The 25843-nt window shown below is 36.3% G+C and overlaps 1 protein-coding gene across 1 annotated transcript in view; it reads left to right on the plus strand.

Moving 5' to 3' along the window:
- The window catches only part of ABCA13 (ATP binding cassette subfamily A member 13), a 519839-nt gene that overhangs the window by 448539 nt on the left and 45457 nt on the right, over positions 1-25843 (plus strand). Inside the window, exon 61 of the mRNA XM_036739641.1 lies at positions 17609-17759. Coding sequence (XP_036595536.1) covers positions 17609-17759 — 151 coding nt within the window. The remainder of the gene's footprint in view (positions 1-17608; positions 17760-25843) is intronic.

A 25843-nucleotide genomic window follows, 5' to 3' on the forward strand; every position in this document is an offset into this window, starting at 1 on the left:
TTAAAAAATTAAATGTATTGTATTTATTGGTTTAAAAAGCAATCATTTCAGGGCAACTGCATGGCACAGTGAGTAGAACATGGACCCTGGACTCAGGAGGACCTGAGTTCAAATCTGGCCTCAGGCACTTGACACACTAGCTGTGTGACCTTGGGCAAGTCACTTAACCCCAATTGCCCTGCCTTCCCCCCTGCAAAAAAAAAAACAACAAAAACAAATTTTTTCTATTTTTCTTCAAAACAGAGATTTGTTTTGCAGCAGAAATGAGGGAGGGAAAAATCTGAGCCATAATAGCTCAGCAAGAAAATGAACACTGCAAACAACCAAAGAGAGGATTTATTTTTTCTCCAGAAGTCTTTCTGCCTGGTCATTCAGGGGCAGAGTAATCAGGCAGTGCTCTAATTATTGGGTATGAAAGAATGAACAGCTCCCAGTGTTTTCACTGCCTTAACAAACTCTAATTAAACATCTTGCTTAAATAAATGTCTGAAGATTGCCAAAGACAATGGTTTCTCAGCTGGTTTCTGAAAAATGACAATGCTGCTTTGTGAGAGACTGGCTCTTAAACCATTGCCAAATAAATGATCCCTATTTGATTTTTATTTTAAAGTAAAATTTTATTGTATATTTTGACTTTATGTCAAAGTGTCCCAATATAATTATGCAATTCTTCCCTAATGACACCCCCCAAACCATCTCTTATGAAAAGAACAAAAGAGAGAGAAAAATTCACTAAAATAACCAAGTTATAAATATCTGAGAACACCTATAATGCTTCATACATAGAATAGATCTATATTTCTGCCAAGAAGGTTAGAGGATATCTTCTTATATCTCTTCTTTGGGGGGCAACCAAATTGGTTCATTATAATGTCACAAGATAAAGTTTTGATCATTCTATGGTTATTCTTGCCATTTACATTATTGTAGTTATTATCCGTTTTGCTTTACTGGTTCTACTTCACTTTGCACCAGTTCATATGAATCTCTTAAAAATATTTATTTTTAACTTTTTTTTTTCAAAAATTTGAGTTCCAAATTCTCTCCCTTCCACTTACTAAGAAAGTGAGTAATATGAAAACAATTATATGTATGTCTATATATAATATATATATTTTATATATATTTCCATATTAGCCATGTTGCAAAAATAAAACAATAAAAAGCAAGAAACACAAAGAAATTGAAAAAAGTATGCTTCAATCTGCACTTGTGGTTCATTAGTTCTCTTTTTGGATAACATTGGATAACATTCATCACGTGTCCTTTGGAATTGTCTTAGATCATTGATTTGATCAAAGTAGCTAAATCTTTCACAGCTGAGCATCCTTACAATATTACTGTTACTGTGTACAATGTTCTTCTGGTTCTGCTCACTTTAGTTTGCATCAGTTCATATAAATCTTCCCAGGTTTTTCTGAAACTTTCCTGCTTGTCATTTCTTATAGTACAATGATATTCTATCACAACCATATACCAATTTGTTCAGTTATTCCCCAATTATAAGCATCTCCCCAATTTCCAATTCTTTGCCACACCAAAAAGAACTGCTACAAATATCTTTGTATGTATAAGTTTTTCTTCTTTGATAGTATTTTTTTTAAATTACATATCAAGGCAATTTTTGGCATTAATTTTTTTCCTTTACTTTTTTTTTGATTTTGTTTTCTTCCTTGGTCTGGGAGCTCTGGAATTTGGCAACAATATTCCTAGGAGTTTTCTTTTTGGGATCTTTTTCAGGAGGCGCTCTGTGGATTCTTTCAATTTCTATTTTAGCCTCTCGCTCTAGAATATCAGGGCAGTTTTCCTTGATAATTTCTTGAAAGATGATATCTAGGCTCTTTTTTTGATCATGGCTTTCAGGTAGTCCAAAAATTTTTAAATTATCTCCCCTGGATCTATTTTCCAGGTCAGTGGTTTTTCTAATGAGATATTTCACATTGTCTTCCATTTTTTCATTCCTTTGGTTCTGTTTTATAATATCTTGATTTCTCATAAAGTCACTAGCTTCCACTTGCTCCAATCTAATTTTTAAGGTAGTATTTTCTTCAGTGTTCTTTTGGACCACATTTTCTATTTGGCTAATTCTGCCTTTCAAGGCATTCTTCTCCTCATTGGCTTTTTGGAGCAATTTTGCCATTTGAGTTAATCTATTTTTAAGCTGTTATTTTCTTGAGTATTTTTTTGGGTCTCCTTTAGCAAGTCATTGACTTATTTTTCATGATTTTCTTGCATCACTCTCATTTCTCTTCCCAATTTTTCCTCTACTTCTCTTACTTGCTTTTCCAAATCTTTTTTGAGCTCTTCCATGGCCTGAGCCCAATTCATATTTTTCTTGGAGGCTTTTGATGTAGGCTGTTTGATTTTGTTGACTTCTTCTGGCTGTATGTTTTGGTATTCTTTGTCACCAAAGAAAGATTCCAAAGTCTGAGTCTGTTTTTGCTGCCTGGTCATGTTCCCAGCCAACTACTTGACCCTTGAGCTTTGTGTAAAGGCATGACTGCTTGTAGAGTAGAGAGTACTTTGTCCCAAGCTTTAGGGGCCTTGTGCTGCTGTTTTCAGAGCTACTTCTACACAGCAAGCTCTGCCACACCAGTGCTTCTCCTCCCCTAAGAACCACCAACCAAGACCACAACTCAGATCCAAGCGAGCTCTGCACTCCTGCCCTGATGTGCCAGTTAATTCTTCCCATCTTGTGTGTGTGTGTGTGGGGGGGGTGGAAGCAACTACAGCTGGAAGCAGCCCCAGAGCTGTACCACTTACACGCCCCTGGGGCTGGGGCTGGGGCTGACTGCACACTTCTTTCACTCCCTTCTAGCAGTTCTACCCACTAACCTTCTCTGTTGTCTTTGGTGTTTGTGGGTTGAGAAGTCTGGTAATTGCCACAGCTCAATGATTCAGGGTCCTGTGGCCTGTTCCGCCTGGCTCCTGGTTCCATGCTGGGCTCTGCTCTGCTCCGCTCCTGGCTCTGTGTGATAGACCCTTCCCTGTGACCATCCAGGCTTTCCTGGACTGGAGCCCTGCTTGCCTCTGTTATTTCGTGGGTTCTGCAGCTCTAGAATTTGTTCAGAGACATTTTTTATAGGTGTTTGGAGGGACCTGCGGGGGAGCTCAAGCAAGTCCCTGCTTTCCAGCCACCATCGTGGCTCTGCTCCCAGCATTCATTTTTTAAGATTTTGAGTTCCAATTTTTTTCTCCTTCCCTCCTCCCTCTCCCCTTCCTAAAGTGGTAGTCAATTTGATATAGGTTATATATGTGCTATGATGTAAAACATATTTCCATATTAGTTACAGTTGTGAGAAGAAACAGACCAAAAGAAAAAAGCACAAAAAAGAATAAAGTAAGCGAAAAAAGTATGCTTTAATCTGCATTCATAGTCCATCTGTTCTTTATCTGGATATGGATAATATTTTCCTTCTTGAGTCCTTTGTTCTTTTCTTGGATCATTGTGTTGCTGAGAAAAGCTGAGTCATTCATAGTCGATCATCACACAATGTTGCTGATATTGTGTATGATGTTTGCCTGCTTCTGCTCATTTCACTTTGCATCAGTTCATAAAAGTCTTCCCAGGTTTTCCTGAAATCTTCCTTTTCATCATTTCTTATTGCAAATAGTATTCTGTTACATTCATATACCACAGCTTATTCAGCCAATCACCAATTGATGGGCATCCCATCAGTTTCTAATATTTTGCCATCATGGAAAGGGCTACTATAAATATTTTTGCACATCTATGTGCGTTTCCCTTTTTTATGGTCTCTTTATGATACAGACCTGGTAGTAGTAGTGTTGGGTCTGAGGGTATGCACAGTTTGGTTGCCCTTTGGACATAGTTCCAAGGTATGCTCCGGAATGCTTGGACCAGTTTGCAACTCTACTACTCATGCATCAGTGTCCCAATTTTTCCATATCCCCTCCAGCATCTATCATTGTCCCTTTCAGTCATGTTAGCTAATCTGATAGATATGAGGTCGTATCTCAGAGTTGCTTGAATTTGCATTTCTCTAGTCAATAGTTACTTAGAGCATTTTCATGTGACTAGTAATAGCTTTGATTTCTTCTTTTGAAAATTGCCTGTTCATTTCATTTGACCATTTATCATTTGGGGGACATGGCTCTTATTTCTTATAATTTTGGCTTTGTTCCCTATATATTTGATGAATGAAGCCTTTACCAGATAACTTTGTGTAAGTTTTTTCCCCAGTTTCTTGCTTTCCTCTAATTTTGGTTGCATAGTTCTTATGCAAAAATTTTAAATTTAATGCAATCAAAATGATTAATTTTTCTTCTCATGATCTTCTCTGTCTCTACTCATAAAATCTTCCCTTATCCAGAGTTTTGGGAGGTAGAATTTCCCATTCTTCTCTAATTTACTTAGCATATACCCTTTATGTGTAAATTATTTACCCATTCTCATCTTATTTTCGTCCATGATATGAAATTCCTGCCAAACTACTTTCAATTTTTTTTCAGCACATTCATATGAATCTTTATTTTCTTCTCCATGTTTTTCAAACACATAGTTTCTTATAACACAATGATATTTCATCCTATTCCCTTATCTTAAGCTAAAAGTGATTAGCTAGGGCTAGGGTTTGAGGAAAGTATAATCTGTTTATTCTGGGTTATATATTTTTTATTGCCAATACATTAACACGTTGGGCTCTAATGTTTAAAAAGTGTCTTTAAGCCACAGATGGTTTAACCATTCCCCAATACATGAGTATTTACTTTGTTTCCAGGTTTTCTTGCTACTGCAAAATAAAACAAAAACTCTGATAAAACTATTTTGGTATATTTTTGGTGTATGTGGAATGTTTTCCTCTTTGAAATCTTTAAGGCACATGTCTCAAAAAAGAATCTCTAGATATGGACATTTCAGTCACATAATAATTCATATAATTTTGAATTGCTTTCAGAATGGTTGGACCATATCATAGCTCCACCAACAGTTAATTATTGTGTCCATTTTCCACAATTCCTCCAAGACTGATTGCCTATTGGCTTTTATTAAGTAAGAAATACAATATATATAGTATAAACATAGGAAAATGAAAGAAATAGATTCTGATCCACTAAACCAATTTATTTTTAATTGGAAAAAAGTATCTCTTAAATAAAATCTATAATATACTTCAGGGAATAGGGATCTCTTATGATTATACTCAGGAATATGCTATTAAATATTTAACAAATAGCTCTCTGAAAACATATGACATACTTTTAAGTTTAATCTAAATTATTAGCATTTTCTCTATCACTTTCTTAAGTCTAGACTATCAACAAAGCACTAAATCAAGCCCTGATTTGTAGTGTTTTCTGATTTCCAAGGTATAAATTCTCATACTGAAAATTTAACAATGAGCTAGCTAGAGCCTGTTATGAGTTAGTCCTGGCACACCCTTGAATACTTCAGTTTGTAAGTAGGACTGTTATGTAACAAGTAAAATAACATTTTGAAATATCATAATTAAGAGGTTTCTTATTACTTTTGAAATATCTCTCTAAACACACATACATATGTCTAGATATCTAGATAAATGTCGAAATCTAGAATGAAGTTGAAACTTCTTAGAATTCAGTCATTAAAGTGGATCTACTCTACCTTTCTGCCTTAGCTCTTCCCTGGGAATGACTTTGCACAGTGAAGTCAAATTGAACTATTCAGTATTCACACATCGCATGCTTTGTAACTTCTGTTTCTTTGCCCATGCCTATAAAATCACCTCCGCACTTCAATCCTCTCATCCCCTTCTATTGATCTAACGTAACTTCTTCCATGAAATCTCCTCTTAGACCTCAAGTAGAACTTTGTTTATACCTTTCATGTTTCTTTCGCACTTATTACATGTCATTTCATATTACAGTTCTTTGTGTCACATTTCTCCCCAAGCAATGAGATCCTTGAGAGCAAGAACAGAGGCTAATTTTATCTTTGTATCATCATTAATGATCCCAATCTCCTCCTTGAAACAGCCCCCTCTGTTTAGTACTATTATTTTATCAGTGTTCTTGAATGGCTTTGTCTTTTAACACTACAGTTTCTGAAAAATTACAAAAGAATATCACTCATGGGGCAATGAATACATGCACGGTGGGTGGGAGTTGGCCACAACACATTCAAAATAAGAAACTGACAAAGAAGATCTGATGTAAAGGGTGTCCTTAAAGAAATATATGAGGAAAAAAGGGATGAGCTGATCACATGATGAGAGTGTAGGATAAATGATGAACAGCTTGTGAGCTTCCCTGCTTAAAATGTCAAGAGAAATAGAGGAAGGATCCCAATAAATTGGGTGAGCATCCTATGGAAAATAAATAGGAAGAAATGAAAAAGGATGGGCAGATATAAAAGGGCTGTGATCGACATGGTAGAAAAAAAAACATATATTTCATTGAGATCATAGATTCATCTGAATATTTAAGATTATCACCTAATTTGCCAATAACTGTTTCCACCCCCCATCCCCAGGATTCATAGTTCATGGAATGAGAAGCCATGATTTAGATTAAAATAAATAAGAAGCATATTATAGACAAAACACTGACAGCCTTTTTTCTTTTTTTCAAAATGGCGGTGTCTTCTGGAGGCAAGCTTACTTCTTGTGCTCTCATTTATGAGTTGTATAGAACACTTTGTCTTAGTGTACAGAGATTGTAATGATCTATTTCTGTAGGTAGGTTTAAAAAAATCTCCTACTGATCAATTAAGAAGAATCAGTTTGTTGAGTGAAGACCAGATGTAATATATGACCTTATAACTGAAAACTTCAAGAAACCATGATTTCATAATACTTCCAGTTATATGTTTTAAAGCATTGCTGTGGCGAAGATCATCCATTCATTGCTGCTGGCAAACCTTGTGATGAGTATTTAGTTAGCTTGGCTATAAAAAACCACATGATTTTTCTGTTGAATCCTTTCCCCCTTGACAGGACTTACCAAAGTTTCTGTTTTATAAACATGAACTTTATGAAACCCGAGTCCACTCCATGCCATAGTGAAATAACAAAGTGGAGCTTTAGTAGAGAAATATATGCATGTCTTAGGGAAGAGTATGATGTAGTGGTAAGAGAACTTGATCAAGAGGCAGGACTATCACTTACTGTGTGGACAGTTCTCCCTTTCAGGACTTCAGTTTCTTCATCTTTAGAATGAGGGAGCTTAGGCTAGATCAGAGGTTTTAAGCTTGTGTCTTTGGACCAGTCCATGGATAATCACCTGCATAGTAAAACAAAAGTAAATATTTTTTGAATATCATGTTAACTTTATCTGTTTACTTTATTTTATGCCTTTAAAAACATTGTTCTGAGAAAAGATCTATAGGTTTTACTAGGTTACCAAAGGGGTCCATGGCAGAAAAAAAAGATTTAGAACACCTGGTAAATGATATCTAATGTATCTCTCTTTTCTAAAATTATCTTAATCTTTTATTCATCATTTTAAAAAATCTAACTTCTCTGTTCCTCACCTGGCAGTTCCTTCCCCACACTCCTCCAAACACACACACACACACACACACACACACACACACACACTATTCCTTAGGATTTCTTTTTTCATAACCTTCACACCACTAGCTGTGATCAGATAATCTTTTTGGCCCCCTTTATGGCAATGATTCCCAGCCTTTGTGGTCCTTATTTTATATTTCTTCTACAAACATAATTCTTCCATTAACTTTGACTTTTCCAGGGAAAGGGAAGAATTAAAGGGGAATCAAGTTTTTGGTACTCCAGGAGTTTAATATGACAGCCACTCACTAAATATAACACAAAGTAGTAAGAAACAAAAACCTTTGCTCTTATTGCACGTACATGGTGACACACCAATTTCATGGCTTTCAGATCCAATCTGCTATTTTTTGTCACCAGAATGGTTGAGTGCCAAGCAATAGATTGTACCAGCAAATGGTTCATCTTAGAGTCCCTGTCATTAAAATCACTAAAATGACCTCAAACAGGTGGTAAGGTTATTTCAGGCTCCTGGGTAAATGAATCACAGGCATGGACTAATCTACTGAAATGTCTGTCTACAAAGAATCAAGTATCAATGTGTCTGGCAAAAGGGCCTTGAATATAGTAGGCACATAATAAATGTATCCAATTGTAATGTATTCATCTATCAATAGATACATACACATCTCTTTATATAGATAGATGTTTACACGCACATCTATATTATATGTAATTCTTAGCAATTAACGATTTTAAAGTATTCCACTCTACAAAAGGTTTTTCAAATGTTTATGGCAGAAGAGAGACAAAATTGTGTAGTGAGTTAAATCCAGCCACTTCAGCATGATAGCCGTGACCCCCCTCAGAATTTACTTAACTTCTCAATGCACTTAGTAATTCTCAGGCTCTAAGTTATGGAACAGGTGTCAATCTGCATTGGTAGAAGGAATATCTTACTTGGGAGTTCCCTGTGTAAAAAAAATCCAGGACAAAAAAATGGTGCTGCAAAAGATTTACACACACACACACATATATTTATGGGAAGAGAGGGAGGGAGGAAGGCAAAGAGGAGAGAGAGAGAGAAAGAGAGAGAGAGAGAGAGAGAGAGAGAGAGTATATATCTTATTTTAATCCATGAATTTTAAAGAGAAAGTCCTAGATTTCTTTCTTAACCAGATCCAGGGGCAGCCATGGGTTGGAGAGGCCTAAGGCATAACTTTAACATTAACATACAAGGAGGGATAATGTCAGAATGAAAGAATCCAAGTGACTGCACTAAGGTACTCTTTATACTCCACTCCTCATTCATAAAATTCATTAAAAGACATGATAGACTGAGGATTGTGGTGTTCATTAAACCTTCCTTGTTTTGGGGGAGGGCAGGTCACAGGCAACAATTTTTTTTTTGGATAGTGGTCAGGACTGCAACACAACCAAGACATAATGGGCTGTCTAGCACAGTGTCCTTCAATTATCTAGTATTTGATGAGTGTTTGCTGAGTTGAATTTAATTTAATGTAATAAGTAGTGGAATTGAAAGATTCAGGCTGAGTTTGATGAAGAAACATTTAAATAAGGAATCACAATGTCTTAAAGAGGGGCTAATGAAAGGTAAAATTGGGGGGTCAGATAGGAATAGTCTGTTCTTAGACCAGTAACAGTGTGTCCATATAAGTAGGTAATGCAAGGTTGTTTTTATGTTTTCATGCTAGGCCATATGAACTCCTTCAGCTTCCATTTTCTTTTGAAGCACTCATTGTTCCGAAACTGGAGAGCTCTTGTCATCTCTGTCCTCATCCCTATGGATGTGGATATACTAGAGAGTATCCGAGATAGTGAAAACATTCCTCTGCCCAAATAAGAGAATTTATGTATTAAATGATTCTTTCCAATATCTGTTATTACATGAATTGTACTTAGCAAAACTTTCTCTGGTAAGGCAAATAATACTATATTTCTCAAACTCTGCATGCTTTTTATAGGGATAGTAAAATCAATCGATCATCACTTTTGTGCTTTATTAATGTGGAAAATACAAAACTTAGTATGCCTCTTGTGTTTTAGCAGCATGTGAAATTATTTAATGCGGAATGAAAATCATAATCAATTTCATCATGACTTTTATTACATAAATCTTGCTTTCTTTTTAAGGTATGCCACCAGTATTTGTTCTGTAAGAAATCAATGTGAATAAATTTTAGAAAAAAACCAATAAGGCTTAAGTTCTATTTCATAAGTTATTCATCTAAGAAAAGCTTAGAAGTCTTCCCCTTTGTGGGTATGCTAGGAGTATGATTCTTTAAGAAGCAGAAATGGTTAAGGATGTTCTTAGCAGCATTTACCATTTGAGAAACAAGATGAAAATTCTGTGGATGGCATGAAAGGAAAAATGTCAGAATAGATAGATAAACATAATTAGGGAGATGGGTTCACATGTTGCTTTTAAAACGCATGAGCTATATAAGTCACTTTAGGCACATCACATGACTTCGCAAAACCTCAAATTTCCCTTCTGCAAAACAGGAATCATGACACTGGTGATAGGCTCTCTACTGAGCTGTTGTAACTCTCAAATCAGATAATATACATTAAAGGGCATTGTAAAGCCTTGTCTCCAATATTCAGGGCAGACTAGCTACCATATTGATCCTGTAGCTTTCGTGTGAACTAGAGAAAGTTCTCATTGCAGGTACCATAGTGAATTCACAGATAAGTGATCTGGTTAATTTGGTAGAGTATTATAAAGCAATTCTCAAAATGTGTATGTCATATATGCTTCAAAGCACATATGAGCTTTTCTACTTTTCACACAAGTATCTAAACAATTGGAGAAATATAAGTAGTTCATTGATAGGCTGAGTCAATACGATAAAATGACCATTCTACATTAATTCCATATATATGATTCTTATTAATTTATTTATTCAGTGTCATACCCAGCAAACTACCAATGAATCATTTTATAGAGCTAAAAATATAACAAAATTCATCTGGACAAATTAAAGGTCAAGAATATCAAGGGAATCAATGGAAAAAAATGCAAAGGAAGGCAGCCTGACAGTTCCAGATACAAATCTATATTACAAAGTGGTAGACATCAAAACAATCTGGTACTGGCTAAGAAATAGAATGGTGGATCAATAGAATAGATTAGGCATACAATACACAATAGCAAATGACAATAATATTCTAGTATTTGAGAAACTTAAAGATCTAACCTTTTGGTGTAAGAACTCACTATTTGACAAAAATTGATGGGAAAACTGGAAAGTAATTTGGCAGAAACTTGGCATAGAACAACATCTTACACTGTGTACCAAGAGAAGGTAAAAATGGATCGCAGGTAAATTAGGGGTGCCTGGAAATTTTTACCTGTCCTATCTATCATAAGGGAAGACTTTATGGCCAAAGAAGAGATAGAGAGCATCACAAGATACAAAATGGACAATTTTGATTACATGAAATTAAGAAGCATTTGAACAAATAAATCCAATGTAGCTGAAATTATAAGGAAAACAGGAAACTGGAAAAAAAATTGCAGCAAGTTTTTAAAGTTTTCATTTCCCAATTATAAAGGAAACTGAACCAAATGTATAAAAATAAGTTGATAAATGGTCAAAGGATATAAACAGGCAGTTTTCAGAAGAAGAAATCAAAACTATTAATAGTCACATGAAGGGGCAGATAGGTGGTATGGTGGTTAGAGCACCAGTCCTGGAGTCAGGAAGACTTCAGTTCAAATTCAGCCTAAGACACTTACTATCTATGTGACCCTGGGCAAACCACTTAACCCTGATTGCTTAAAAAATAGTCAGAATAGTCACATGAAAAATGCTCTAAATCACTAGCAATTATAAAAATATGAATTAAAACAACTCTGAGATGCTACTTCATATCTGTCAGATTGGCTAATGTGACACACAAGGAACATCCTGGAGGAGACGTGGAAAAATTGGGACTCTAATGCACTATTGGTGAAGTTGTGAACTAGTCCAACCATTCTAGAGAACAATTTGGATCTATACTCAAAGGGTATAAAACTGTGCATACCATTTTTTACCCAACAATAGTACTACTAGCTCTGTATTCCAAAGAAATCAAAGAGAATAGAAAAGGACCCATTTGTACAATAATATTTACAGTGGCTCTCTTTGTGTTGGCAACAAATCAGAAATCAAGGTGATGTCCATCAATTGGGGAATGGCTGTATATGAATGTAATGAAATACTATGGTACTATAAGAAATGATGAGCAGGATGGTTTCAGAAAAACCTAGGAAGATTTATATGAAATTGTGCAAAGTGAAGTGAGCAGCACCAGAAGAACATTATACATAGTAACAGGAATATTATAAGGATGATCAACTGTTGAAGGATTTAGCTACTGTTATCAGGTCAGTGACCCAAGACAACTCCAAACGGATCCATGATGAAAAATGCTATCTGTATCCAGAGGAAGAACTGATGAACTCTGAGTACAGATTGAAACATACTATTTTAAAATTTTTTTATCTTTATTGTTTTCTTTTGCTTTTGATTTTTTGCAATGTGGCTAATATGGAAATATGTTTTGCACAATCTCACATATACAATCAAAATCAAATTGTTTGCCTTCTCAAGGAGGTGTGAGGGGAAGACAGAAGGAGAGAATTTGGAACTCAAAATAAAAAAAATGATTGTTAAAAATTTAAACGTATTTGAGAAAAATGTAATGAAATAAATAAAAATAATAACAGAAAGCATTTGTATGCTTTTTGACTCCAAGGACTGTCTTTTGCCCTTTTTTTGGATCCTCAGTGGTACGTAGTAGGTACTTAAGAAATATTGATTGATTGATTGAATGGGTATGCATTTTTTCACTCAAATGTTTTAGAGGGACTTCAGTAGTACAGGATGATGGCACTTTTATCCCAAGCTTCCATATAAAATTTTCTGGATATGTGTCAAAATTAAGGCAAGCATGGATTAGATTTTTATGGCTCTTTTTCCAGTTTGGTAACATAAAATGATTAACAAGTGAGAAGGTTCTAAATTTGGGAAAGATCTTTCACAATGCTCTGATTATTTGACTTAAATTACAGAACATTTTCTAATATTTTTTCTAATATAAAATCCCTGACCACTATCCTCTATAACAAACACCTATTTACTTGTAGATCACAGTTATGTTAACCCAGTGAACAGGTGATTCCCATTCTTTTCTAAATGATTTCTGTAAGTGAGTTGTACCAAAATACATGTCCTCCCCCTACCCCCATCAGGTTTGCTAAAAAAAAGGCATGGTCAAATGTATGTATTTGTACTCTACCTACAAAGGAATGAGACCTTAGGCAAATTTTCTAAACCCTGAGTCCCTGCTCCATATGTTAAAAAGGGAATCTCAATATTCAACTTTGACAAAATTGTGGTGAAGAAAGAATTTTGTAAATATCAAAGCACTATACCGATGCACTGTTTATTCCTATCAGTATCAGGCTTCTAGGTTTGAAAAAGTACTTCGCACAGCCCCACAAATTGGTATTTTATTTTTATCCCCATGTTACTGATAAGCAAAATTAAACAATAAGAGATTGTTGTTTGTCAGTGATCATAAATCTCTTTTAGGGTTTGATGTGGGAGAAAAACCAAGGTCTTCCTCACCCCAGCGTAACTTATTATGGCCAAGTGGTGTTATGTATAGACTCCTATATTCCAATGACTCTCTGGTCTCATCAATGTCTGTACTTTCCACTGATTCAGATCACAACCTATCGTTGTCTGTCTATCCTTTTCCTCAGGCTATTAAAGGAACTGTGCAATTTCCACAAGACAATCTAGGCCGCCATCTTCCTTTCATTCTGTTTTGAGCCCAGTTGATTGTTCATTCGCAGCATCAGTCCCAAATATCTGTACTGAAGAATGAATTCTATAGTTTGTCTATGCAATGACATAGCCGAATAGGGACAATACAAATTTTTCATTCATCAGCTTGGCTATTCCTGTATGGATAGTTAGGACAGACTCATTTGAGTGATTGTTTTGATGGATCTCATTTAGGAAGTTTTGCAATGTTCCAGTGCCTGATATAATCCACACAAAACCATTTGTTTACAGAAGTACATAGAGGCACTTTCCATGTATAGGGAAGCCCAGCTTATGTTTGAATTGAGCTCTAGATCCTCCCTGATGGGCTTCACTTGATATTAATTAATTGGGCGATCATTGAACATATTTCTCTGTCTTGTTATGCCTTTTAAGAACTCTTATAAAATTTTTGCATACGTATCAGAGACATTTGGTTGGAGCAGAGCCTTTAAGGATTTTACTCCTCTAAATGAAAAGCTTTTTTATAGTCAACATACACTAAGCACAATAGGATTTTATTTTCTTGCTACCTGTCAGTCAATTAAAGGATCATAAAGATATTATTTCCAACGGACTATAATGTTCAAAATCTCACCTGTTCTCTTCTAATATCTACAAGGATATTCTTGCTCTCTGTGTAGATTATTCTCATAAAAATTGAATAGGGAAACAATCACAAAAGTAGGTAATTATTGCTAGTCTTTCAATAACCTTTTCTTGGGTGTCACCACAAGGTCTGACACTACCTGCCCCACCCCCACGGCATCCATGACATGGTATCTCTCCTTTTTTCAGTTGTCTTCAGACTTTATCCCTCAAAGTTCTTAAGTCCTTTCAAGCTTTTTGGCCTTCATGCACCTCATCTTTCTACACATGTTTGACAATGACTTTTCCTATCCTTTTTTTTCTTCTGGGGTTATTTCAACCTCCTCATGGTGCATTTCTGAAACAGTGATTTTAGAATACAGAGTTTGCTACAACAGTCTTTAGGAAACTTTATAAATTTTCATGTTTGTTGTCTTCCTTCTAACTTCATGCTTAAATCACCTCACTATAATTTTGCTGAATTGAATCTTTCACCAACCTTTTAGGTTCATCTAATACATCTTTTTGTTTTCTGAAAAATACTGTTCATAATTTTCATTCACCCTTCTGCCATATTTCTGTATTTTGAAAGGAGATCAAATGATTGCTTAATGATACAACTTCTTGGCTCTTCTGGTCTCCTCCATAGAGAAATGTATTTATATGTTAAACTTCTTTATGAAATGATTATAAACATTATTGATGTCCGTAAGGCAGTTAGGTGATGCATTGGATAAAGGCTCTGGAGTTAGGAAGACCTGAGTTCACATCGTCTTAGACACTTCCTAGCTGTAAGACTCTGAGCAAATCACTTAACCTCTACCTCATTTTGCTCATATATGAAATGGGGATAATATTGACACTTACCTCTTAGGGTTGTGAGGATAAAATGAGCATTAATATTTGTGAAATGTTTGGAAACCTTGAGAGTACCATATAAGCACTATGATTATTTCTTTAACCATTTCCCATTGAGGGGTATCTATCACTCATTTAAATAAGTCAGGTGGACTTATTTTTGTTATTTACCATATTTTTTTTCTTATTTTAATTCTTCTTCTTGATTATTACTTTTTATTTGTAGTCTAACAAATTGGCATTGTGATGGCACTGACATCCAATGTAGGGATCACTCCCACATTAGCCAAACATTGTTTCTTGTCTGCTTAAGTACAATTTATTTTGATTGATGTTTTAGGATATATGCCATGCCCTTTGCATAACAATTTTCTTCTCTAAATATACTGTGGACATGTAGGTTCTGCATAATATACAAATCTTTGGTTCCTCTTTTTTTCTTATTCAGGAGCCATAGCTTCTGTTTTTGCCTCTGTTCTCCCCTTGCCCTTCCTTTGCATCGAGCTTACCAAGCATCCAAGTACAGTAATATTGATTTGCTTTCAAAGATCTTCATAAGCTTTATGTAATTTCTCCACCTCCTCAATGTTTGAGAGCAGTATTGACACATAAATTATAATTATTTAATGGTAGTATTTTTTTCAGTAACATCATGAAAACTGCATACAGTATTTTCAAAGGTTCTATTAAATGATGTTTATTGCTTCACAAATCATATTCTTCACATGTACAATCAAACTAGCTTTATCAACTATTGTATTTGCCTCTCAAAAGAAAATGTTTAAGAGTAAGGATTCTACTTAACTTCAACTTCCTTTTCTCTTCTGGTTTTATTTTTAGGTTGAAGAACAGTAGGTAACAGTCCTTCCATATCTATTTCTGTATCCACTGGTCATTGGTAAAATTGTTGGTCATTGAGTGAAGTTCTCATGTTTTGTGGACAGAACAAAGAGCTAAGTTATGTTTCTTAGTATCTCCTACCCTTTGAGAAGGAGCTTACATGGGAGGAAATTGAGGCCAAAAGATTTTAGTTGGATTGACTAGGTAGTATGTAAAATAATAACTTAAAATTATACAGCATTTAACATTTTAAAGGTGATTTCTATGCAAAAATCCCATGAGATATACAGGTAGAGAAGTTTTGCATCTTAAATCTCATTTTAATAGATGAGAAAATTGAGACTCTGAGGTAATGATTCATGTGATAATAAGTGTCTGATATGAATCCAGGTTTCTTTAAATATAGAATTCCTTCCAAAGTGGGTTGGCAACATGTCTCACCAACCTTAGCTAAGCTAGTCTCAGCCAGTATCTTGGATCAAGCCAACCTATACTTTTTAATGAAAGCAAAGCAAGTGGGTTCAAGGAAAGTGTGATGTAAACTGGGATCTACACTGTGTCTCAGAGGCCCTTGGCATTTGAACCAAGTCTCCTCTACTTGTATATTGCCTCTGGATTCTTCCTATTTGTTGTTTCTTATATTAATATTCTTTGGCATTCATGTACCACAATTTATTTAGCTTTCCCCCCCCATTTATGGACTTTAACTTTCATTTCTAGTTCTTTGCTACCGCAAGATATCCAGCAGTACATAAACGAATATACTTTTGTCAGGATCATATAGTGGAGAGAGCATTGGATTTGGAGTCCCTGAGCCAGAGATTTAGTCAAATCTTTGCCACGTGTAAGCTGTGTGACGTTGGGAAAATTACATAACTTCTCTGAACCTCAGTTCCTCATCTCTGAAAAAAATAAGGGGAATGGGGAAGACAGACACTAAAGTCCTTTGCAGCTCTAAATCAGTGATCCTATGGTCTATTTTGGGCCAACAGCCCCACTTGCCACTCTATGTTGTCTGTTATCATGGTTCAAGATAGTTTCCTGTGTCAAATCTCATGCTGAAGTTTAATTTACATTTCATGAGGTAAGGCAGGATGTCACAGGGGAATTTCAATAAAGGTTCACCACCCCTCCCCCTCCTTTTGGCTTGATCTGTTGGTTGGGAAGAATGATATTGAATAGTATTTGTCTGCATACTGTGACTCAGCTTCCCTGCTGGAGATCTTCCTACCTCTGTACCTACTCGATATCACTTCTGAAAGTAAACTCACCTTACGTAGTGCTATGATGGAGGAGTTTGTTTTGCTTTTGATCTGTGAGTATTTTGATGTACCTGTATCTACGATGTTTCACTTACTAACTCTGCGTTGTAGATAAGTCATCTGACATCTCTGAGGTGGAGCTTCTTCTATAAAGAGGAACTCTTAGACTATTACTGGCAGGATAGGGTGCTTTCAAGGAAAGCCTATTGTAAACCGTAAAGTGCTATATAAATGAAAGATATTATTGTAATGTTCTGCCCACCTCAGGCCCTGGCATATACCTGCTACATGAATAAACTGAATGCTTGTTAAGTTTTCAGTGCCCTTACCTCCAATCCCCCTTAATACGTGATACCCAAGGTAGTAATTTATCACATAATAATTTGATACTTTTGTTTCTTTAAAGCTTAATGGATGACTCATTAACTCAGCAGAGTCTGGCTCAATATGCTTTTAACCATATTTAACAGTTTTGTTGAATACAGTTCATTCTGTGCTTACATTTTGGAGAATTTAGGCAGTGTTTTCTTTTCTAATTTTTATCATTTTTGTCAGATGCCTATCATCGCATTACAAACATGGCATGTGTTATATAAAGTAGTATTAAGTTAATTCAGTCAATAACATATCAAGGATCCCATGGAGCTCCAATATTGTTCAGGAATAAACCAAGAAATGCCTTAAAGGAGACATACAGGATTCTGAAGATGAAGAATTCAAATGTGATTTTAAAATCAATTCCCACATTTTTTTTTCTTAATAGGGATGAAATGGTCCTATCTTCTTCTGGTGCTGCAGGCATTCTCATTGGTTACTGTCCCCAGAGAGATGCCTTGGATGAGTTTCTAACTGGCTGGGAACATCTTCATTACTACTGCAGCCTGCGTGGAATCCCCAAACAGGATATCCATAGGGTAAGCATCCTTTGAGAAAAAGAACAGCTAATGAAGTCAGCATGGGCATCCTTCAATTCACAAATGAATTTTATTTTCTTCTTGGAACCATCTGCTGAAGACAAAAATTTACCTTGTTAAAAATCAATAAAAATACATGTCTGTGTCTGGCCACATGCTCATACATAGCTATGAGCATGGAGGAAGTGATGGGGGATTATGGTGGTATATGTGGTGGCATATGGTGTATATAATGGAAAGAGAGCTGCCTTTGGAGCCAAAGTTCCATGATTGAAGCCCTGACTCTGACACCTATTAACCTGTGTGACTTTGGACAAGTCACTTCCCCTTTCTAGGCCTCAGTTTCCCTGCTTGTAAAATGAAGGGGTTCAACTAGATGGCCCCTAGGTTTCCTTCAGGCTCTATTATTCTGTGATTTAGTTATGAAAGGTGGAAGTCTAGTTGAATACTAAAGACAATGATGGGCATGGAGCTGAAATTGTTGATCTAACATCCTGGTGTCTGGAGTGACAGCTTCTTGACTTTCTTCCTTTCTCTTTAGCCTCAGGGGAATGATGAAAGAGAAGCTTTTGGACTGCATGTCACTCAATGTCTGAGAGAGAGAGTGGTAGGTGGGAAGGTGTGAGAAGGAGCTCCCCATCCCCTTATTTCTGTTTGCTCACCAGTGCTCACTAGAGTAGAACAGACTAGACAGTCCTGACTGACGAGTCAGAAAAAAAGATTTTAGCAGGAAACTCCTGGGATGACAGTTGTTTAAGACTTATTTTCATCACCCCAGTGGTTAAAAGTTAGGGATGTTTCTTAGACTTCTGGGGGAGGCTCAGTGTAAAGAAATAAGAGGCGTATGTAAAGCATTCCCAATTAAAATGTGGAGAAAACCAGGCTCACAGGCATCAAACAGAACAGGCTTCTTCTGCTCTCTGACCAAGATAATGAATTCCTTGTGTTTTAGGGGGAGGGTTCAGACTCCATTGCCCATTCGCATAAAAAAACCATGAAATGAAACTAGGAGAGATTTGGTCCTTGGATGGAACCACCACAATTCCTATTGCCTCCCATTTTAATAAAGCAAGGACAACTGCACACCCCCATATAGGCAGTATTCCCTCCTACTCCAAATATCTGTTTAATATTCAGGCCTAATCTTCTGGAAAGTCTTTCATTAGGTGTTTATTGTTGTCAACCCCTCTCATTAACTTTTGATTAAGGAAGTCAGATGTTCTGCAAACACAATGAGCATGTCCTTTTGTTGTAAGAAAAATATATTAGGAGATAATTGTTATTACATTAAGCCTTGGTGATTATTTTCTGTCACCACTACCAAATGACAGTTCTGGTAATCACCTTATAGCATAGCTTTATTGTAGAATACACCTAATAAAATTTTTATTGAACAGTAACTAGAAACTAGCTTCATCCAGAGCTCATAAAAGAGCAAATGAATTTTTTTTCAGGCAATATTCCTACCTGTTCGTATATTTTTTTCATAAGTCATCAGATAGTAGGAATTATCTCTCTAGGAAAGTATATTAAATAAAATTAAAACAATAAAATCAGAGAACTTTAGAGCTACAAGAGACCTGAGAGATCCACTGATTCCATAAACTCATCTCATAGATGGCTGAACTGAGGTTCAGCAGAGGTAAAGTGTTACAGCGTTGATGAACCTGTTGAAATTATGTAATACGCACTTTAACTGTCTTGGGTGGAACACCTGGATGCCTGTCTAGATGGAAAGTAGAATCTGTGAAGGGAACTAATGTGAAATTAGTTTGGAGTGATAGCTTGGCTCCTGACTGTGAAAGCTATTGCACCAACCCATGCAAGAAATAATGAGGGCCTGAACTAGTGTGGTGGCGATGAGATTAGAGAGAAGTGGACAGATGTGAGGGATGCTGTCAAGGTGGAAATCACAGGAGTGGGCAGCTGGTTGGATATAATGGGGTGTGGGGTGGAGATGGAAGATTTTGGGATGGTTTCAGGGTTTCAAACCTGGGTTACTAGAAGGATGATGGCATCCTCAATAGGAATGAGGACGTAGAGGAAAGTTGGTTACTAAGTGAATTAAATTGTGGTAGACTTTGAGGGTGATAGGTCATCTTGAAGTGTGGGGAGGAGGGGCAGAGTTATAAGAGGAAGGTTGAGAAGAGAGCAGATGCTACTTCGTGAGTGATTTGTGTGGGGAGTGATGGGAGTGAGAGGATGCAACCAGAGACTTGGAGACAGGAGAGGTTCTTTCCTGCTGTTTCCTACAATCATTCCCAAGTCTCCTGCATCTTTAAAATGCCTTTCCTATAGTTCCCTTTCTTACTTTGCCAGACTCAAAGAGAATATATGTACACATAGATACATGTATATATATATATATATATATATGCATATATATATATATATATATGCATGTTGCCTCTGCTTCTTTTCACTCTCTAGACATTCTGATTTCTCAAAGTTCAACACCAAGCACAGTACCTTGCTTGCAGTAGACACTTAATAAATACTTAATTGAATTGATTGGGGCAGAATAAGTGAAAGAAAAGGCACCTCCCCACCACCTCTAGTTTGCTTAGGATCTCCCGGAAAGCGATGTAGGAAACCCAGGCAGCTCTTCTGAATTTTGCCGTTGCAAGGAAATGGTAGAGTTGGGGCTACAAATGAGATATCCCTATTTCTCATCAGTGTTCTTCTCATCAGACTACGCTTCTTATCAGACTATTCTTATTCTAAATGTTATAGACTGAAAGTCTCTTCTACCATACATGTGAATTGCACAAGATTTCCTTTATCTGATTCACATGAGATGAGTATTTTTTTTTCCTTTTTTTTTGCTTCTTGACCATCTGGCCTGTTACTCCTTAATCAATACTTGGTCATTTCCTGAGATATTAACCTTGACAGTATGATTGTAACCAAGGTTGTTTGTTTTTCCTTGTCTGCACCAAAGCCTCTAGCAGGGTCTGGAAAATACACCTACTCAGATTAAAAATGATTTGTCAACTAGAATGTGATTAGTAACAGAGAATGAAAGGGCCATTTACTGGACAGAGTCGTCTCTGGAGCCTGAGGCAACCTAAGAGAATAAGGGTGGACATGTAATTGAAAAGTTGGCACTCTCTTGCAGAGGAACAGTGTTTGACCTTGGAGAGCTCATAGGATGTGTTAATATTTCCCCTTTCCAGAGCAGAAAAGGGGACAAATTGTTTTGCTTACGTTGTGAATGTGTGGTTAGAAAAATATTTGTTAGATGATGTACACTGTTAAGTGTGAATGACCACTTTATATTGGTTTCCATTAGATTTTTCTCCATCCATGTGTGTTTAAATTTTATTTGTAGTTCATCACAGTTTGTCCTGATTTTCATCTTTTCTCTCTCTTTGAGTGAGAATCATATGGTAAATGAGAAGGGGGGATCTGCATTGATATACAAGTCAGAAGGAAAATTAAAGAGAGAGAGACAGAGAGAGAGAGAGCTAGAGAGAGACAGAGAGACACAGAGACAGAGAGAGACAGAAGACAGAGAGAGAGATCGAGAGCTAGAGACAGAGACAGAGAGACACAGAGAGAGAGACAGAGACAGAAAGAGAGACAGAGAGTGAGAAGGAGGGAGGGAAGAAGGAAGGAAGGAAGAGGGAAATTAGGTCAGTTATTTTGGCTACAGCTTCTTCTATCACACCCATTGTTTATAATTTTGATCTAAAAGATATTCATATGCTGTGGAGATAATTTGGGCCAACTCAGTGCAGTAAAAAATAATTATTAGGCATTTACAATGTTCAAGGCACTGTATTACACATTGGTGATACAAAGATACAAATGGCATGATCACTGTCATCAGGAAACTTACATTTCAATAGAGGGAATATAACGTACACAAAGCTAAGTATAAAAGTTAGAGGGGCAGATAGGTGGCAAAATGAATATAGCACTGGCCTTGGAGTCAGGAGGACATGAGTTCAAATCCGACCTCAGACACGTAACACTTACTAGCTTTGTGACCGTGGGCAAGTCACTTAACCCCAATTGCCTTGCCTTCTCCCCCCTCAAAAAAAAGTTACAGTATTTGGTGGGGGGGGAGGGACGGGGGAGTAATGGAGAATTCTAGGTAAAATATTTCAGGGAAATTTGAGAAGAGAAGCTATCTAGCACAATGTGGAGCTTCAATGAGTAGATGACACTAGGAATATATCAGAATTAAACAACAGAGCAGTGAACAAATATTTAACGACTGCCTATATTATACATGACCATGTAGTGTTCCTGGACAATGAAAAATACAATCTCAAGAAAAGGAGAAGAATGTGAGAGTTTAAACAGAATGCGAGACTTAAAAAAAGAGAGAGAAGGAACTGGGATACATTGAATATTGAAATTAAGGGTTCACTTTTGGCATCAGTGTTGGTTGTAAAACAAAACGTAAATTAGACTAAAATTGTCCTCCAAAGTTTTATTTCCTTGAGCTTCTTAAGGCCTACAACTTGTTCTGACTTAACAAGGTGATAACCATTGATTAATCTGATGACTAATGAATGCTAATCAGCAAATAGTATGAGACATAATGCCCTACCTCCTTCATACATACACAAAATGCTTTTGAGCCTGTTCTCTTTCCAAGTAATATGTGCATATTAAAATAGTGTCCTTCAAGAGACAGTATGCCCATCTTTACTTTCAAATCTAAAGGATTGCCTTTTGTGATAAGGGATCTCAGGTCAGGTAGTGAGCTAGGGCAGTACTTTACATTGGACTGATGGTGGGAAATGTTTTTTAAGGCAGAGCTTTGTGGCATTGCCCAAACTATACCATGGTGCTCAACTTATGGGGGGCATTCCCACATAGCTTAATTTTAAGGCATTTTCATTGTTATGATCATATATGAAGTTAGCAATGATTGCTACCCACGTTCACAGTGGCATCTCTGCAGGGATTTCAACAAAATATCACAACTGTTTAGGGGGTATTCTATCTATAATATGCTTCCTAGGGATTTCTTTGATAGGAAATACATAGAACACCACAAACAGAGGTTAACATTATAGAGCTCTGGCTTTAAAGAAATGTATATTAAATATGCTTTACTTCCTTCATTAAGATACTCTTCCATTGCTGCCTTAAGTTATGAAAGTTTTCTTAGGTTCTCAAAGGCTATGACCAGAGAGCACAAATCTGGCAGGTCCTTCCAAGTACAGGCCTAGGGATAGATTCTATTTCCCCTTTCAGGGGGTGATCCTAGTGAAGTCTGGAGAAGTTTATCCCTAGCTTGGCCAGAGAATGATGACAGTTTTAGTTCACAGACACTCTGGATGATCTGTCTACTAAAAAATGGAGACATTGTGACCTGAGTTGGTGGAGGTAGTACTCCCACTGACATGACCATAGATCTTTGACAGTATTACAGAAGGTCCCGTGGCACCATTTAGTACCCATTATTTTATTCAACTGTGTTTTTACCACATAATATCTTATCATTTTGCCGTCGATTACTGTGCCATTCTTATGATAAGCTTATCTAATAATCAAAGGGTTTCCCTTCCTTTCTGGCACATCCCTATCTAGGTGATATCCCTCAGCAGGAGCAACTCAGGTAGAGTGTTTTTTAATGTCTCTGACAAAGAACTATATGTCAGGAAATGTAACAAACTGGGATTTTCTGATTAAAGCTACTTCAATTCTGTTGGCTTTCTGAAAAGAGTTTTTTCAGAGTACTAAAGGAATCTAATACATTTGTGCCTCATCCATGAACAGACCATCAGTTCTTAGTTAGTTGGCTGGCACCTTTCCTTAACTTGGGATTCCCTGAAGAACAGTTTAAAGAGATTCTCTTTTATATGATAATAGGCTTCTGCAAGTGAGAGAATATGACCAGCTACTTTCCGAAGATGATAAAAGATGGTGATATCAAATATTTATTTCCTTCTTAAATCTATGAGATTGACTATGATTCTCTTGTCTAATAATTTCTACTCATTTCTATCATCTGAGTACTTGGTGTGAACAACCCACATTTGAACACTTATTGATTTATTTGATTGCATAATGAGGAAGGATAAAGCGCATGATTCAGCCTTTTAAAATAAAGTTTGCTATTAGTAATGAGATGAACAGATAAAACCTGTAGCAAGATTTAAAAGAGGGAAGGAAGGGAAGGAAACACACATTTATTAAATGCCTACTGTGTGCCAGGCACTGTGCTGAGTGCTTTACAAATATTATGTCATCTGATCTTCACAGCAGCTCTGGGAGGTAGGTGATTTATGATTCCTATATTACAGTACAGGGAATAGAGGCCAATAGCAGAGAAGTGACTTGTCCAGGGTCACATGGCTCTTAAGGGTCTGACACTGGATTTTAAATCTGGTCTTCCTAACTCAGCATTTCATTTGCTATGCCACTTAACCACCTCCTAAAGGAAGCTTCTTAAAAGAAATAGGATTCCTATGAACAAGAAACCTCAAATACTGGAGAAACGATAATGATGATGATAATATATACATATATACAAAACCACATATGTGTTTCTATGTTATATGCATATATACATGTACTATATGTTTACAAAATAAATTTAAAATATAGTTTGCAGTCAGTCAGTAAGCATTTTAAGTACCTACTCTATGCCAGGCAACGTGCTAAGCGTTGGGGATACAAAGAAAGGAAAAAGACAGTCCATGCCCTTGAGGAGCCCGCATATGCATTGAAGTATATATGTGTATATACATTTACATTGTCTATCTCTATACCCATCCATTTATCGATCTCTCTATCAATTTATATTATACACACATAGGTTTCAAAGGTGATGGTGGTGATAATGTCTAGAGGTTTGCTAAAATTGCCAGAAAGCTGTTGTTACTGTTTTTTTTTCCAAAGATAAGTTGTGAATTGCACAGATGGTGAAATAACTTACAGAATATTTCAACCATTCTTTACTTGGGAGAAGAAGAATGAGAAATGAACAGATTTTGAATCCTAAGGAAGAGAATTTTTTTTTACCTGATCACAAGGAGACTATTGTCATTGTAGACAATGTTATGTGCATAACATTGTTTTCTTAAAAATCTTCTACTATGCTGGGAGAAGTCAAAATAAGGTTCCTGAGACAAGTCTGCTGCAGTAAAATATAAGATTCTCTCAACAGAGTCTAGAGGGCAATAACTCAATTAGGGAGCAATAGGAGAAAGCCCTGTGAAGGTTTTTAACACTGGGATTACAAACAACTTGCTGAGAGCCTGTGGCCAGGCATCTGCATCTTTTAAATTCTTAGATGTATCCTGGTGAGAGGCTGCAAAAGTTCCTTGAAAGCAAAAAAGGCAAAGTTTCTACAATTACCTATTGATAAGCAAGTTTTAGCTAGAAAAGTTCATGGCTTCATGACATGCAAATCTTGGTTTATATTGTGTCTCCTCTTCTGTAGATTTTTTTTATAGTAAGTAACTAATGCTTTAAAACATACTTTAAAACTAAAAGATGTATGTTGTAGAAAAATAAATTTTCAGTAAAATGGCATAATCCTTTACTATAGCAATTGGCTTTCAACCCATATAAGACATGGAAAAAGTGCCAGACTTATGAACCAGAAATTTTGGATATTAATCCTCTCTCTGCAGTGTGTCACCGTGACCTGGAAAAAAAATAACAATCTCTCTAAACCTCAATCTCTTTATCTATACAATAGAGATAATGATATACTACCTATTTCATTGGGATTTTTTCTTTCCTAAGATGTGGCTCATATGAGGAAGTTAGGTGGTACAGTAGATAGAATGGTATGGTAGGCTTGGAGTCAGGAAGACCTGAGTTCAAATCTGTCCTCAGGCACTTTCTAGCTATGTGATTCTCCAAGTCATTTAACTTCTGTTTGCCTCAGTTTCCTCCACCGTAAAATAGGCATAACAGCAACACCTACCTCTCAGGAGTGTTGTGAAGATCCAATGAGATAATATTTATAAAGCGCTTAACATACACACAGTACATGCTATATAAATGCTTATCCCCTTCCTCTATTATTTCTTCACAATCTAGAAAAAGAAGTAATCTCTGGAGTCAAGTACAACTTCCTGATATTATAGATGAGTCCATTCAGCCCCAGA

This window comes from Trichosurus vulpecula, chromosome 9, assembly GCF_011100635.1.
Source record: "Trichosurus vulpecula isolate mTriVul1 chromosome 9, mTriVul1.pri, whole genome shotgun sequence".
In the NCBI taxonomy this organism is placed as follows: Eukaryota; Metazoa; Chordata; class Mammalia; order Diprotodontia; family Phalangeridae; genus Trichosurus; species Trichosurus vulpecula.